Source organism: Pagrus major, chromosome 4 (assembly GCF_040436345.1).
Source record: "Pagrus major chromosome 4, Pma_NU_1.0".
In the NCBI taxonomy this organism is placed as follows: Eukaryota; Metazoa; Chordata; class Actinopteri; order Spariformes; family Sparidae; genus Pagrus; species Pagrus major.
Window position 1 is genome coordinate 10,602,766 of NC_133218.1, and position 16,286 is coordinate 10,619,051.

Below are 16,286 nucleotides of genomic sequence, written 5' to 3' on the forward strand. Positions count from 1 at the left end.
TGATACCATGACAAGAAGTGATAGTCTGAAGCCCCCCCTGTTTCATATAGGAGATATAAGAGGCGTGAGTTCACTACTTGGTCCAATAAGGAACAGTTAGGATTTATTTTTACACCTATTTTCTAGGGCTGTGCTAAATAATCGATATTGCAATATATCGCTATATTTATTTTGGCAATATACTGCATCTGTTTGCAGCTCCAAAAATCGATATTTTGAAAGAAATTATTTATGTTTTAAACGAGTGAATTGCCTACAACCACCGCTCCTGTAGATGTCACAGTACAGCTAGTTGCCTCCAATTGCCGGGTGCCATTTCCAGCAGAGTGAATGAGTCAGTTAGAGAAGCAGGAAGCAGCATGGCCGACGCGGCTGACAAAATAGGGTACATTCACACGGAATCCGGTGGTGCAGTGAAACGCTGCACAAGCCTCCAGCGAAACCACTGGATTTCATGTGAATGTACCCTATTTTGAAGGGGTGTGGGTGTGAAATTTTGAATTAGATTGTTTTGCTTCAATTTGTGCGCTGAATTATCAATATAATGTGACACGATGTAGTAATGCTGCATTCCAGATACATGGGAGACCACTCGCCCGAGTTGCAAAGTGGGAAATCTCGCAGCTGTCTCGCGACATTTCGCCGAGGCACGCCCCCCTTTTGGTCGGAATATCAACCGTCCGACTCGGGGCTCCTGAGAGTACACCGAGTCGGACAGTTGATATTCCGACCAAAAGGGGGCATGCCTCAATTATAAGATGCATTGCGATGCAGACGTGGAAGATTCTGCATTGATGCAGAGACAGAGCATAATCGAGAGTCTACAGCTTGTGTTGATTGTTGATTGTCTGGCCTCAGCTGGACAATAAAGTTTTGTTGCAATGTTTCTCCCATGCTGAATTGTGGGCAGACATCAGGCTAACATTACTTATGTAGGAGGTATGTAAGAGGTAGGCAGAGATCATCTGAGAGTGATTAAAAAAAACTTGTAGAGTATTTTTTAAAACGTCATCTGACATCTTGGGTCACATTGCTGGGAAGCACAAGCTGGATGAGACTTTTTTTGTTAGACAACAATTACTAATCACGTTAGCCATTTTCACCTGAAGCTAACATCTGCAGCCATAAATAATAACTGTTACAGCAAGCCCAGCTAATCAGCCAAGATCTGAGGAGGCACTGTCAACTTTGCCATCCAACTCTGAGAGAGGTGTGTGCAGCAGAGTCATTAAATGCCTTATCTTAATGCTGTTACTGTAGATTACAACACATGTGTAAGTCACTGCAGATGGATCACTGTTTTGTTTTTGTTTATGTACTGAAAAGATGCAGCTTTTATTTTGTAGACTGCTGTAGTCTGATTATTGGAAGGACTTAATGAATAAAAGAGGAATTTAAATGAACGAAAAGTAGCGATGTGCAGTAATGTAGATCATTGAGTATACCATACACTGAGATGCATCGCGATGCATCGAGAATCGTTTTGCATTGACAGCTGAATTGTAATCGAATCGTGAGGCCAGTGAAGATTCACACCTCTAATTAAGACAGGTTTAAATTCACAGGTCAGTATTTGTTCAACAGATTAATCGAGTAGTGAGATATTTAGCATTTATTACAGTTACAGTTATTTTGCATCCAGTTCCATTTAGTTGGTTAAGTTTTTTGAACAATGTCTATTTGTATTTGTATGAGTATCCTTCATAGAGTATGCATTGTACTTTTTGAGTGGTAAATGTCCTGAGGCTGTTTGATAGACTTGGTGTTTGGGGAGAAGACTGGAGGGAAGGGGGAGAGGCTGACAGGGAAGAAAGAGAAGAGGAACAACCTTGTCTGAGCGAGAGCAGTGATTGAAAAGGAGAAAGTATGCAACATTCCCTCTGGTCTCCCAATGGGCTCATTAATGCATTTGACCTCAGGGCTTTTAGCTTTGGCTGTCTGAAGATGTATACAGTATGTGACTGAGTTAAAACCAGGCTTCTGATCGACTGTAGCTGTGTCTTTAAGACACTGCACCAAAGAAAATTAGAAACATTTGCCATGCATTCAAAGGAACAGAGAGATTATCAACTTGTCCTTATAAATGATGTGATTTTATGTTAAGCACTTTGTGTTGCATTTTATGCCTGAGTTGTAAACACATTTAGTTATTGATACCAACAGCAAGCAGCATGTATTAGAAGCTGTCAAGTAGGGATGTGCCCTATTATGTCATTCATGATAATATAAATCTTATTTTGATAAAAAAAAAAATTGTATATGGCATATAAATATGTTATTGTGACGTGTTAAAGTCTTTACATCATGGCTCTTTATATGCAGCAAGACACATGAGAGCACATTGAAAAGAAGAGAGAAAATTGATGAGCAGAATCATTCAAATCAAAACAATACCCATCCCTTGTGTCGGCTAGTCAAGCAACTCAGCCATGGCTGAGTAGATTAACTGAAAATAATGCTGGACATACAATGTTTACGACAAATGCATCAGGAGATGAGATGAAATGTATGCATTCAACCCACATGAGGCGAAGATGTATAGATAGGCCCTGGTAGAGAATACTGTAGGTGTTTGCAGTGCGCTGTTGAGAATGTTGAGAAGAATGCAAGTGAAATTTGTTTAGGAACTTACAAGCTTAATTGAAATTTCTAAATGATTCCTGTAGAATCGGATCCTTGGAACTGTTTCTTATTTGGAACCAGTACTTGATGCCCAACCCTACAGACGAGACTACAACATGAAGAGGTGTATTGCAAGTTTTAAGCTAGAATTTCAGAGTCAAACAGAAAATGTGTGTGAGATATCATTTAAGAGGAATTTGATCAACTACTTAAGGGATTTCATTGAATCGTGAGCATGTAGTCTTTACAGATATGGAATTGTAGGAAATTATTTATTCATTCATTCACATATCCTCAAATGTGTTGTTAAATCAGGAGATGGAGGATGAGGAGTGGTGAAATTAAACATTAACCATGCTCTTTTGCAAATCTGAGGGCCGGATCTACTAAAGGTTTGCGTGTATTGAATCATGTGCAAACTCCTTGCACACGCAAAAAATTGTACAAACTGATTTACTAACAGTGCGCAAAAAGGGTTGCGTCTGTCAAAGGTGCAAAATAGCGCGTCTGCATCCAGTTAGTACGTTTGCAGCAATGAATATACAATATGGGGCGTTTACACGCAATTGTGTGTGTTCTGGGTGGAGAAAATGTAAATATATTAATTTAGCACACACAAAGTGATTTATCAAACCTGAAAGCAATTTTGCTAGAAACTGCTTCTATATTTAACACGTCTCAAAGGGAGGTGCAAACGTTTGGATGCGTAATTGCGCACACATGGCTGCGGTTATTGTTGCAAGAAGGAGACGCCAAAACAAAAACAACACGCCAATTTTTCTTTTGTTCTTCTTCTGATGTCTTGGTATCTCCTTTTCACTTCATCCACTGTTCGCCTGTTTTTTCCAACAGCATTAACTTTTTCACCGATTTTCTCCCACACGGCGTTCCTTTGCGCGACCGTCAGATTCCTTTGCTGCAGCTCATTGAAATGTTTATTCGCTTCCTCTACCAACACTTCTAATTCCAAAGGGTCGAATTTCACTTTGCGCTTTCGCTCTCTCAAACTCGCCATGCTGAAAACCCTGAAACACGCTAAACCCTCATTAAAATAGGCGTGTCTCCAACACGTTTGCACCTGTTGTCATTTACGCAATCACTCGTAAATCGCGTTTCAACCCCACACGCAAATTTCTAGGTTGCGCACGCAGATTAGTACAAGCAATTTGGGATCTTAGTAGATCCGGCCCTTAATGTTATCAAAGCAGCAGCAGCTTCAGTTGTCCGTCTTTGAACAGGATATATTTGGGCACAGTAGCATTGGGTGCAGGTCACCCATGTTCTGGCGGCGACAGAAGCCAACACACAATCACCGTAGCTATGCACATAAAGCAGAAGAAAATAAACATGAAGCATATTTTTATGCTTCAGGTTGCGTTTTTGCGTGTATTGTGTGTGTAAAACACAAGCCATTCCTTGTCCTGTGTAGACAGCTGAATTGTTATAAATAGAGTAGTGTGAGACACATATCCGATGGACAGCTGACTGCCTCCTGTTTAGAAATGCCATAACAGTTATGTGCAGTTATACATGATTAGCTTGTTGCCCCAAATCATATTTGACTGGACAGTTTTAAAGTGTTTTTTGGGATTTTTTAGGTATTGACATTAGAATGGTGTCTGGAAATAATGACAGGAAGAGATGAAGGTCACTGTGACCTCATAAAACACATTTTTGGCTGTTTCGCAGCAGTTCATATGACAACTATGACAAAAGTTTGCACAAATGTCCATAGCACAAAATGATGAAGTGAAGTAATTTCATATTGAAAAGGTCAAAGGTCACTGTGACATCATTTTCTGAAAAAAAAAAGAAAAAGCTCAGGAGCAGCAACATGGCGGGGCGATAATTCTAATTTTTACATGTATTTGACACAAAAGTTGATGTCAGCAAAGCAGAGACACAGGAGGAGAAATCTTAGATTTTTATCTATTTATCTATTATTTTGGCTTCAGTGTTCTCATAATTTAGCAGGAATGTTGACGCTGGCCCAGGTGTGACAGTGGTGAAGTGTAATAGTGTGCCTGTTGAGGCTCTGAAACCCATTATTTCAATTGGCTCGCACCGCACCACAAAGGATTTTTGCTCTCATTGCAGCCAGGTTGATCTTTGGGTGCAGCAGCACTGTGACTGTGCTGCAGCCAGCGGTGAGCACAGCTCACACTGTGTTGTGTCTAAAAAGGCCCAAAAGGCAGCAATGTGTGAGTGCTGTTCCTGCCAGGCTGAATGACCACACTGATTGTCGGAGGAGGCTGTCTCTTAATCAGATTACACTGGTTTAGAGCCTTGTGTTACTCATTCCTATTTCATGAATAAATGATGGAAGCCATGCACTGCAGAATGAGTGTGTGTGTGTTTCTCTGGGTTGAATGCACACTGTATCAAATATTAACTATGTTACTTGGTGCACTGGGGCATACCGGAGGGTTTGTTTGGCCTATCCATTCCATCGAGCTGAATGAGTGAGTGAGTGAGTGAATAGAGCGGAGAGATGGAGTGGAAAACAGCTAGGCAAACAGAATGGATTTGTGGATGAACGAGGAGGAAAGTAATGCAGTGCCAGTGAGAGAGAAAGAGAGGTAAATATGAGAGGAAGATGGAGGCTGAATTGGCACGTAGTATGATTCCTCTCAGCCATAATGACACGCAGCACAGTGGCTTCATATTCAATGGAACAACAAGTATGTATTTGACTGGCTTCATTACAGTATGCAAGCTTAGTGAAGGGCCTGTGCAGGAAAATGTGTGTTTCTGAAATATCATCAGATAGAACTTGATATCCAGGCTGCTAACTAGAGCCTCCAGCTACAGCTACACTATGTAGGTCTGTGTACATTGATTTCTCCATAGATCTCAGTCCTCTTATGGAATATGGTGCTGACAGCAGACTAACAGAAGCATAGGGGTTTTCACAGTACTAGCCCAAGTTTAAGTATTATAATAATTTGAAGTACTAACAGTGCAAACTAGGGATGTTAATGATTTGATCAATCAATTGGTGGCCGTTTAACTGAATTTAACCAATTAAAAATGTCTTCAGAGGCGGGCACGGATACATCAAAAAGTACAGATTACAGACACTTGTTTTTTTTAAATCTGTCCAAATTAAACACAAAATATTGGTATGAGAAAATATATTTAATCAATATAAGTATTTTGTAAAGAAATGTCTCTCAGTATTGGATGGGTTTTGTTGCAAGGTGTTGAACAGTGACAGACAGAAGCTCCGTAATTAAAATGAAGTCATTATTCTGTGTTATTTGTTTCATCACGCAGGTAACTTTATGTTTACTATATCTGTTCTTTTACCTCCTAATGTAGCCAACTCTGATTTACATCAAACATAGATCATGTCAGTGGTTATTTAAAACTGTTTTCTAAAGGAAAAATGTTCAACATATTTCATATATTGTTAATGATTAATCGATAATCGATTGTTCAGGCAGCCGACTATCGATTAAAGAAATTACTTAAAATTGGCATCCCAAGTTCAAACTCATCCCTGTATGTTATGTCAATACTCCAGAGTAACCAGTTAGCCTTGCTGATCGACAGATAATTCTTAATTAGTCATTGGAGCCCGAACAAAACATTGGTTGGTCGGTGTTATCGGCCAGTATTGGCCTGTCACAGATTCAACAGTATCGGCGTATATGTTGTTGACATCAGCCGATATGAAAACTTTTTGGTTTTAAAGAAAACAGTGCAGAAATCGATGATTGATGGTTTATAATTATAACATTTTAAGTGTTTCAGTACCAAAACAATCTGCTTTTTAATACAATCCATGTTTTCAAATTTTTGTCTGAAACATTGTGCATTGGGCAGCACGATGGAGCAGTGGTTAGCGCTGTTGCCTCACAGCAAGAAAGTACTGGGTTAGAGACCCAATTAGGGCATGGCCCTTTCTGTGTAGAGTGCCTGCATGGGTTCTCCATCCAACATAGGTGTGAATGCATGTGCAAATGGTTGATTATCTAAATGTCAGATAAACTGGCGACTCGTCCAGGTTGTACCCCACTGCTCGCCAAATAAGATTAGAGATAAGATAAGATAAGATTGTCCTTTATTAGCCCCACAACGGGGAAATTAGCAATTTTACAGCAGCAAAGGGGATAGCAAAAATAGAGAGCTGTCAGTCAGTCAATGTCAGCTGCAGTTGGCTCCAGCCCACCCGCAACCCCGTAAAGGCAAATTTATACGTGTTTGAATAAAAACTGTATTAATTATCTATTCACATCTATTTCAATGGGAAAACACTGCCACTTATTATTGGTAGTTTTTAGGTGACGGACACTTGTGCTAACCCTCATGTTACTGTTGTATCTTCCAGAGATGGCCAGTGAGTTGCCTGGGACAGTAGCCATGCCAGGAGGAGTTGGGGCTGGCCAGGTCAGGATGGGAGGAACCGTGCCAGGCCGTGGGGGCAAGAGGAGATCGGGAGGGTGAGTATCTGACCTGTTGAGGAAATTAACCACTAAAAATAAATGTTTTTAAAAATCTGTATTTTTATAAGAGGATCTGAAAATAACACCCAACTCTCCCCAGAAGCTGATAAGTTTTAGTTTGGGTAAACTTTCATGTTAGCTACTAACAGTTTAAACAGTAGCATTTAGATGCAGTCTCATTATTGTGTATCTCAGTCTTAATAGAGTGTTGGAAGGAACATGTCAGGCATTCATATCATCATGTTGTGTGTGAAGCAGCTAGAGAGCGCTTGATCACAAAAGCAACAATGATCATGGGGATGGGCCTGTGTTTGTGTGCAAAAAACTGAAATGGAGATGATTGAACTATTTTCCATGTGGCTACAAATAAACATGTGTACCACATTCTGATTGGTTAATGTTACTGAACATGTCAGTCACCACTGGTGGAGACGTTGTTAGGCAGGAGAGGGCAGCACATGTACAGTATATCTTCATGGTTTCTATTTTATTTATTCTCATAGCACTAGCTTGGTGAGCAGGAAGAGCTGAATGTAGACGATAACTTCCAAAAGTATTGTATTTACCAGATTTATATACAGTATGACAAGATGCTACTGAAATAAAACCTAGAAAGACTGACTGACATGTGATGTGCATTTTTACTGGAAATATGACTCATGATATACTTTTTAGAACTGAAATTACTTTTTTGTTATTACAGAGAGTAAAGTAAAGAAAAAAGGTACCGTTGCGTACCGGTCTCGAATTCCAGGTACTGGTATCAGAACCAGTAGTGGTTTCAATGTGAACAGTACCCAACCCTACTGCTGTATGAGTGATTGATAGAGTTTTAAAGATCTCTTTGTCTACTTGTGTCCTTGTGGACTTTGTGGAAATCCTTCACTGAGGCATGTAAATCATCCTGATTTCTCAAGATTCAGGTACAGCATTAAGTCTGTCAGACAGTGTTTGGCTGTCATGGTGCCAGAATAGTGCCGTCCAGTGGAGTGCCAGTCCACATCAATGTTTTGGACAATTACAGAACATGTGGATTAATGTGGCAGATAGAACTTGCTACAAATGATTGTCCAGTTTGTCCACACCGTTAATTACAAGTGATCAGATCAGATTTTTGTGTCCAGACATCACCAACCTATCTACATAGTTGCTGTGGTAATGACGTAGGCGTCAGTAACTGCATTCTCTGGTGATGCAGCTTTCCAACACAGAAGAATGAGAAATGGAGATTCATTATCTCTGTCGAGGAGGAACTTATTTCAGCGTGATTCTGTGGACTGCTGTTCTCTGTGTTGTCCTCCATCCTGCTCTGCTAGTGGCAGCCTGGATTCTGCTTAGACGCTCTGATGCACTTCTGTGACTCTGGATTTGATGTTGTCATTGTGCGTCACATTGTGAATGACACAAAAGACAGTTTGAAATCTGATATGAGCGGCCAGAGCGTCCGGACCGAGACACATCTGTGGAACTCTGATTTGAATCACATTTCAAACCACCTCCAAACGTGGTTCAGATTTGATTTGCAAAAATAGCATTTTATGTGGTTTTCTGCTGTCCAGACTTCCTAAAACCAATCTGGATACAATCTGGACATGCCAAAAACAGATTTGGGTGGTAGCTTTATTTTATGACTCAGATTCTAATTAGATTTAGTTCCACTCATGTATAAAAGGGATAAAAAGATGCATGTAAAAAGAAAAATCACATAAACCATTGTTGGAAGGGGCTTAGATGTTAGAATTTAGTTGTGAACGCCAGCTTCACTGTAATTGTGTACATGATGATAAGAACTCAACTTCATTAAATAACTCAGCGTTGAAGCACCAATCCTGACAATATTGTTTTCTCCCACATGGCAAAAGGGTGAGCTGATCCCAACAGTCTATTCATTCACGATTGTTTTGGTGTGTCAGTAGGAGTAAATAGTGGATGGAGAGCTTTTAGAAAGTGACCTCAAAACTCTATCGTGAATGGAACTCTGTTTGACGTGTAAATGGAGTTTTCAGATTCTGCATCAGTGTGTGAACATTAGGACTGAGGACTGAGGTTTATAAACAGGGGGGCTGCTTTTCAGTGTTTGTGTGTGTATGGGGGCAGTGTACATGAGTTCAGTACCTTGTTAATCCAATCCTCAGGGGTCAAAGCAATGCATTTAACTCATGCACATGCATTAGGCCTACATAAACATGAATAAATAATACAGACCGGGATCTTGGCAAGTGTGTGTAGATGAGCCAGGTTGTAGCTAAAGATCCTAAGACAACAACAGAGACACTGCTCCCATGGTGCATGAGGCCATCAGGTAGATCATGCATACAAACTGAGTAGAGACACAGCAGCCTATGTGAGGGGGAGGGGAGGTTGGTAAACACACTATACGGTGCGTTTAGGTGCCCTGAAGTAACCAGCAGGCGTTCTCCTGTAAGTGTAATGTAAACGAGAAACCCAGCTTCTGTCATCTGGGTAGCAGATTAAGGAAACCCAATTTCCCTGCTAGCTTTCTCCTGCAGAACTTCAGTTTCTCTTCCATGTATATGTGTAACCACCAGGTCTCCAAACAGCTTGTATATCACTTATCTATCTACTTGTATGCATGTGCACGACTGGAGCAAGACTGGACAGTCAGAGTAACAGCTGAGCAAAGTATAGAGATCATCACATGGAGCGATGGGTCCTTGGATTTAGATTAACTTCATCCGACGTCCACTGGTGTCCACTAAAACTAAGAGAAGTAGCCTGTCAGAGTCTAAAAAAATGTAGCTTCCACTCTTAGACTTTTGACTATTTGTGAAATGACACTGACGGTGTTTTGAGCTTCACTCTTTGTCCTGTCACTTGTCCGACACACATACACACTCAGACATACACACACACACACTAAGTCAGCCTCATAACGTTAACCTCAATTGATAAGTGTGTTTGTGAAATTCAGATACATTTGCGTCGTGAAGGAAAGCTCCTCTCTGTCTCTGTCTGTCCTCACTACACCATGAGCAGTGCTTTCAAAAGAAGGTCAAGGGTAGGGATAAATCTGATTCCAGATCTGCTGCATGTGGAGACAAGAAGAAAGGCAACAGCTGCAAGTAGAGAGGGGCTGTTTTCCTTCATGAAAGAGTACAACACATTAATGTACTATGCTATCTGTGATTATATAGTCTTGCTGAATGGATGAAATTGCACTCAGCTGAACCTTGTGATGATTCTGGTTCTGGAGGTTTAAAGTTAGCTTCTGTTTGTTCATTTGGTGAACAACGCAGTGATAATTCTACAAGGGTTGCAGCTGAGGTGATAAAAACCCGGGTCTACTGCAGAGTCAATTGACTGCAATGCAGAGTTTACACATTCCCATTGCACACAAAAGCCAGACCTTAGCGGGTTTAAGTGGGATTTTTGAACAGTGGAAAAAGGGTAAAAGACTGAACTAAAGACTTATATACAAACTAAACTATGAAGGGAATGAGGTGCAGCTAGAGTGAGGCAGAGAAACACAGGTGAGGGTAATGAGTGGAAAAGCACTAAAAACAGGGAATGAGCTGATTAGGTTGGAATAACACTGGAACAGGGCTGGGCTAGCAATGGAGATGCAAGTCAGGTGTGGAGGGAAAACCAGGCTGGTGAGGAGAACAAGAAAACAGGAGGGAAAACAGAACAGTGGAAACACAGCAGAGGACACCACAAAAATCTAGAAAACACATAAAACGAAACTTAAATGGCAGGACCATGAGAGCACCAGTGCACTAATCAAAAACTTGTTTTATTTTTTAATTTAACAAATCTGTGTTCTAAATTTGAGAGTAATAGTCCTTGTGTGCACACAGGAAAAGTCTTTGTTGGGTGTAATTGAATGTAGATAACTATACAAGGAAGTGAGGGCCCTGTCATTTGTCCTGAGTTTCAGCTGGAGCAGTGGTGATGATATTACTGCTACTGATATTAAGAATATTTTAGTTAAACAGCCAAACAAAGTAAGAGTGAGTCATGATAGCTGCTCAGTGAGCTTCTCCATAAACTCTGAACCTCTCAACAAGTGGCTCTATAACAGTCACCCAGCCGGATGGTTTCTTTGTACATTTCTATGTTAATAGTGCTGTCTACATGAGGACAATGTATGCAGAGGCACGAACAGGGCGTGCACGGCGCCGCTCCATGTCACACTGCTCGGCCTTCTATTTCCATCACCCTGTTCTGTTTCCATTACAGTCAGGTTTGCAGTTTATTGTACAAGACTGCATTTGTAAAATGTTACAGCTATGCAGTTATACTGCAGTGCTCTTTGTACGGTGAAGACACATCTGTTCATAATGTTCTTCAAGGCAAGTTTGATCATCTCAAAATAACGTAAAAACAATTCCTTCGCTACCAGATTTGCTGTTGTACTGTTGTGTCTATTGTACGCTGGCTCCTAAATAGTTTTTTCTGATGCATTGATGTTAGCTTTAGGCCCACCATCATGACACCATAGCCAACTGTTGTCGCAGGTGAGTGATTTTAAACTTGGTCTCACAGTGGTTTGAACTGAGTGGTAGGGAAACGTGATGGCTCATCACTTCATTAGCTCTGTAATTAGGAGCCATCCACTGCTGGCCACATAAACACATTGAACCACTTTATTTGTTAGCGGACTCAACTTGTAACATTGCAGCAGCAGAACCAAAGAGGAAGAATTCTGCTGCTGTCTGCTGTCTACAGTTATTGATGAGAGAGTGCTGTCAGCTGTCCGTCTAATCCAGAGTGTAACTGTGTCTCCTGTGGTTGTTTCTCAGAATGGACTTTGATGACGAAGACGGAGAGGGACCCAGCAAATTTTCAAGGTGAGACCACGGAAAGCAGATAGTAGCGGTCCTGTCTGACATGTTTTAGAACTAGTTCACAAAGTCACATAGTTCCTGTTTAAGGGTATCTGCAGATAATATCAATTATAAAACATCAAACATGTTTAAATAACCAGATGCCACAGTCATGTAATTCAAAAATGGGTTAGTAATATGGTGTGCATGCATCTTCAAAACGTCTTAAAAAAAATCCCAATTTGTCTTTGAGAATCCTGCAGATACTCCCGCATGTTTATTACACTGACACTGACTGTTGCGTGGACACCTCATAACATTTTATTTCTCCATCAAAATTACAGCGCTGTGTTGTTATACTTTATTTAAAGAGGGACTCGAGTCTTTCTCTCACTGCATCTCAAACGTCCTCTCACATTTAATTTATCTCAACTTGTTTTCCTTTTCTTCCTTTTCATATTGTGTAGTGTGTAAGTGTGTAGGATGTACAGTGGGTGCTTTATGTCTGAGCTGACAACAGTGGATTTGTTGCTGCCAGGTTGAGTAGTGACAGTGGGGAGGAGGAGCTGCTCTCTGCTGAACACAGGAGGAACTGCACTCTAAATAATGGACAGAAAAGCTTCATATTCATACTGTGAAAGGGTTGCCACTGTTCATACACTTAGATGCTGTTATCACAAAATAGATACTTCATCGCTGTCTACCATAGCTGCTTCTCAGTCAGTGACATACAGTGACTGACAGCTGCACGGAGACTGAATAAAGAAAAGAAGGAAGTGTAGACTCACAGTGTTTGAGGGGTGTGTGTGTGTGGGGGGGGAGTTGTTGTGATGCACTTTATAGGCTGCAACATTAGCATAGTGTAAAGACAGCTGAAAGGGACACACAACAGGACTCTCCATTACACCGACAGTGTGAAAACCCCAGTCTGCAAAATCAGCAGGATATCATAGATTATATAAGTTAAGTAAGTAAAGTCAGGAGTGACTTTTTCCTCTTCCAGCTAGTATCCCTGTACTGTGATAGACAGGTAAAAGGAAAAATAGTGCTTTTCTTGCAGTCTGGGTCTTTTTATATTTAGTTATGGTTACGTTTACTATTGGTTGAAATCGGCAACAGTTATTGTAAGTCAACAGGTCATTAAAGTTATTGTAAGGGGTTTAAACCACTTACATTACCAAATGTCCATTCAGGTACCGACAATCACAATTTAATGTGTTTGTTTCAAACTTGTCGGACTGCCTCACCCTCTGTGTTGCTGCTTGACTCACTTCACTGTCGTAAAGTCAAGATCAGTGATGTCACCTGTTGAGTTTGGGAGTTATTATAACAAATGTGACCACGACACTATAAAATAAAACCCAGAATGTAAGAAAAACATAATGTGTCCTTATTCAGGGTAGAACAGAAAACCTTCATCACTGCACCAGTTACACCAGCCACCGTTTGGTCTATTTTTGCCCATGTTGTTACCATCACAGTTTGAACCATCTTTTCAAATGCATTACTATGTGGCATCCATGGCATGTGAGGAATATGGACAGTGAAGTTGCTACATGATGGTTTTCCTCTGTTTATATGTACATCATGTTACATGCTATGTCCTCTCTTCTCTGTAGGTATGATGATGATCACATTCCTGGTGGAGATAAGGAGAGATATGCCAGGTAGGCCTAGCCAACTGGGGCCACAGAGGATTTTCCATTGACTCAGGGATCAACAGACTGTACAACCTGCACACCTCTTGGTTCTTATCAGACCACAATTAGCTTTTTTGTCAGTATATGTTATATCTTTCAGGACCAACCCAATTTTTCATAATAAGCAGAGCGGGATTGGCTGAGTTAGCTAAACTCACCAGCTGATGTTGTTTTATCAGATGTCTGATGGACAGGGGAGTTGCCAAAAATCTGTGTCGATAAAGATGTGAAATACCACAAACTCAGTTTATCATCTGAACCATCACCATCCAGAGAAAACACTCCCAGTGTCAAAAACCAGCAATGAGAGACATCTCAAAGGCAGCTCAAAAGAATCATCTGCGAAGGATGGACCAACATTTATCTACAGATTTATGTATCATCAATGCCCAGGAAGATCGAATCTGTCATAACAAATAAATGCGGACATACAAACAATTACAGAAATGGAATATCTCAAATCAAGGTGTGCTGAGTTTTGTTGCAGTTGGTTCTTAAATGTGAACCTTTTGTTACAGTTGAATTAGTGTAACATTCCTTTCGTTCAAATCAATTTGCGTCATTCTTCCTGAAGTGTTCAGGGTGTAATCATTTTTTGTGTCAATGTGTCCACTGCTTCCTGCCTGATGGAGCTGCTTACAAAACTACAAGAGTTCCATTTGGATATTTCGCCCTGATATGAAGAGAATGCATTGACAACTTGAGACCTCAGTGAAAGTGTCAGTTTGCATATTAATAGGTCTGCAGGGCTCATATAAAGAAACAGTTGGAGTCTATAAAAGTATTTTTTGGCATAACCTTACGTGTCCCTCCTGGCCCTTTTTTAAGGAAATACCCCACAATCGAAGTAAAATCTCTCGCTGACTGGCCTGCACACAAATCTCGATCCCAGAAATGCATCTCAAAATAGCAAAAATTAGCAGTAAACATGCAGTTTCATTCAAATATGAAATAACATATTATTCATGATTATCTCAGTTTTGACTAAAACAGACTGTATGTTGCAGTTTAACCAAACCTATGGTGAAGCAAAGTCAGACAGACACCTTGATCAGATACATCATAGCTGTTCATCACCTGTTCAAGCGAGGCTGGCCGTTGGTTCCCAGCCTGTACCCTCCCCGAGTGTCTAACTGCCCTTCTCTCTGTTTTAGAGAGAACCACAGTGAGATTGAGCGACGCCGACGTAACAAAATGACCCAATACATCACTGAGCTGTCGGACATGGTCCCAACCTGCAGCGCCCTGGCCCGCAAACCTGATAAGCTGACCATCCTGCGTATGGCGGTCTCCCATATGAAATCCATGAGGGGCACTGGCAACACGTCCACTGATGGGGCCTACAAGCCCTCCTTCCTCACTGAACAGGTACTGTACTGTCAGAGACACAGAGCTCTATCATAGAGGCCAGACTAATAGAAAACATATTCATCATCCTTTCACTTTTTTTCACTTTATTTTTTACCGCATTGAATCACAGCAGCATCGCCAGAAATTTACATTAATATCAAATTCAAAACAAGTCTACAGTCTGCACATAGATGTAAATGTGGACACGCTCAGTTTGGAGGGTCATCTGCAGATTCCAACATGAAAGTGGTTAATGATGATATATTTAAGATTTCTGTCTAAAAACGGCTCGACCTTTGTTCTATACTTTGTTATGTTGCGTACTTACATAATCCCAAATGTTTCTAACAATGTTCAAACTGAGTAATCCACACGTTTGCTCAAGGTAACAGTGTGTTTGATTTGGTTTCCTGTTGCTGTAACATCCAAGAGAGAGTCAGAGAGTGAGGAAGGAAGTTGGTGAATGTGACAAAATGTTGTGTGCAATGAAGACAACCACTCACAAATGATCACATGCTACTCAGTCTGTTTTTTTCTTGAGAGTCCCCTAACACAGAGATTACATACTGTGTGATTAAATGCTCACCGTGGTTTTTGAAACTCAAGATATTATGTTTACATGTGCAGCTGATATCCAGGATACTTGACAAAGCTAGTCTTAACCGGCATACTATTGTGCATGTTTTTCTGCACACGTTTGACAATCTGTATCTGTATTTCTTTGTCATTTACAAGTATATGCAACACTCTACCGCATGTGGTCCAGCTCTTCCAGGGGAACAGTCTCTGAAGGGACAAGGTCTTTTACTTGCCTTCTGTTCAGTTGTTGCAGTGGTGGTATACTGTATTTTCATAAAACATCAAAGCTTCACAATAAAAGCACACCAATAACAGCACAAGCTCTAATGCATCCTCATACAAAAGGGAGCCTGGATTCAGTACTGTGCATGTTGAAAGTGGACTTGACTCACCGTGGAGCAGTCAGTGACCTACTGAGTGACCAAAGCTGTTCACTATGTGCCTTGTGGGAGTTTTCTGGGAAACTGTAACACTTTTTTCCCTTGGAAAACCTGTAAAATGCTTTCCTGTGTGGATCACTACCTACTAATCTAGAGAGCGGTTTTGAGACACACCCTGAGACACATCAGAGCTCTATGTCCTCATTTGTGATGATCAAATGCATTGAAGTCCATATCCAGCGTGTAATTAACAGCCCATTCTGTCACAAGCTCAGTGTCTGTCTTCTTTTAACACACTCAGGTTTTGAGTTGAAGATAATGGAAGTACATTGCTTCGTCAACATTATCTGACTATTACACTTGTTTGTAATTAAGACTAATTAGTGAATGTTGTACAGCTTTCAGCTGATTCTTAAAAGG

At 40.7% G+C, this 16,286-nt stretch overlaps 1 protein-coding gene across 2 annotated transcripts in view; it reads left to right on the top strand.

Moving 5' to 3' along the window:
* Window positions 1–16,286, top strand: part of arnt2 (aryl-hydrocarbon receptor nuclear translocator 2) — a 69,536-nt gene that overhangs the window by 3,539 nt on the left and 49,711 nt on the right. The window contains exons 2-5 of one of the 2 annotated variants that reach the window (XM_073464365.1): window positions 6,956–7,067; window positions 11,834–11,881; window positions 13,477–13,524; window positions 14,712–14,925. In XM_073464365.1, coding sequence (XP_073320466.1) covers window positions 6,956–7,067; window positions 11,834–11,881; window positions 13,477–13,524; window positions 14,712–14,925 — 422 coding nt within the window. The remainder of the gene's footprint in view (window positions 1–6,955; window positions 7,068–11,833; window positions 11,882–13,476; window positions 13,525–14,711; window positions 14,926–16,286) is intronic. The other variant, XM_073464363.1, reaches the window with a different exon arrangement.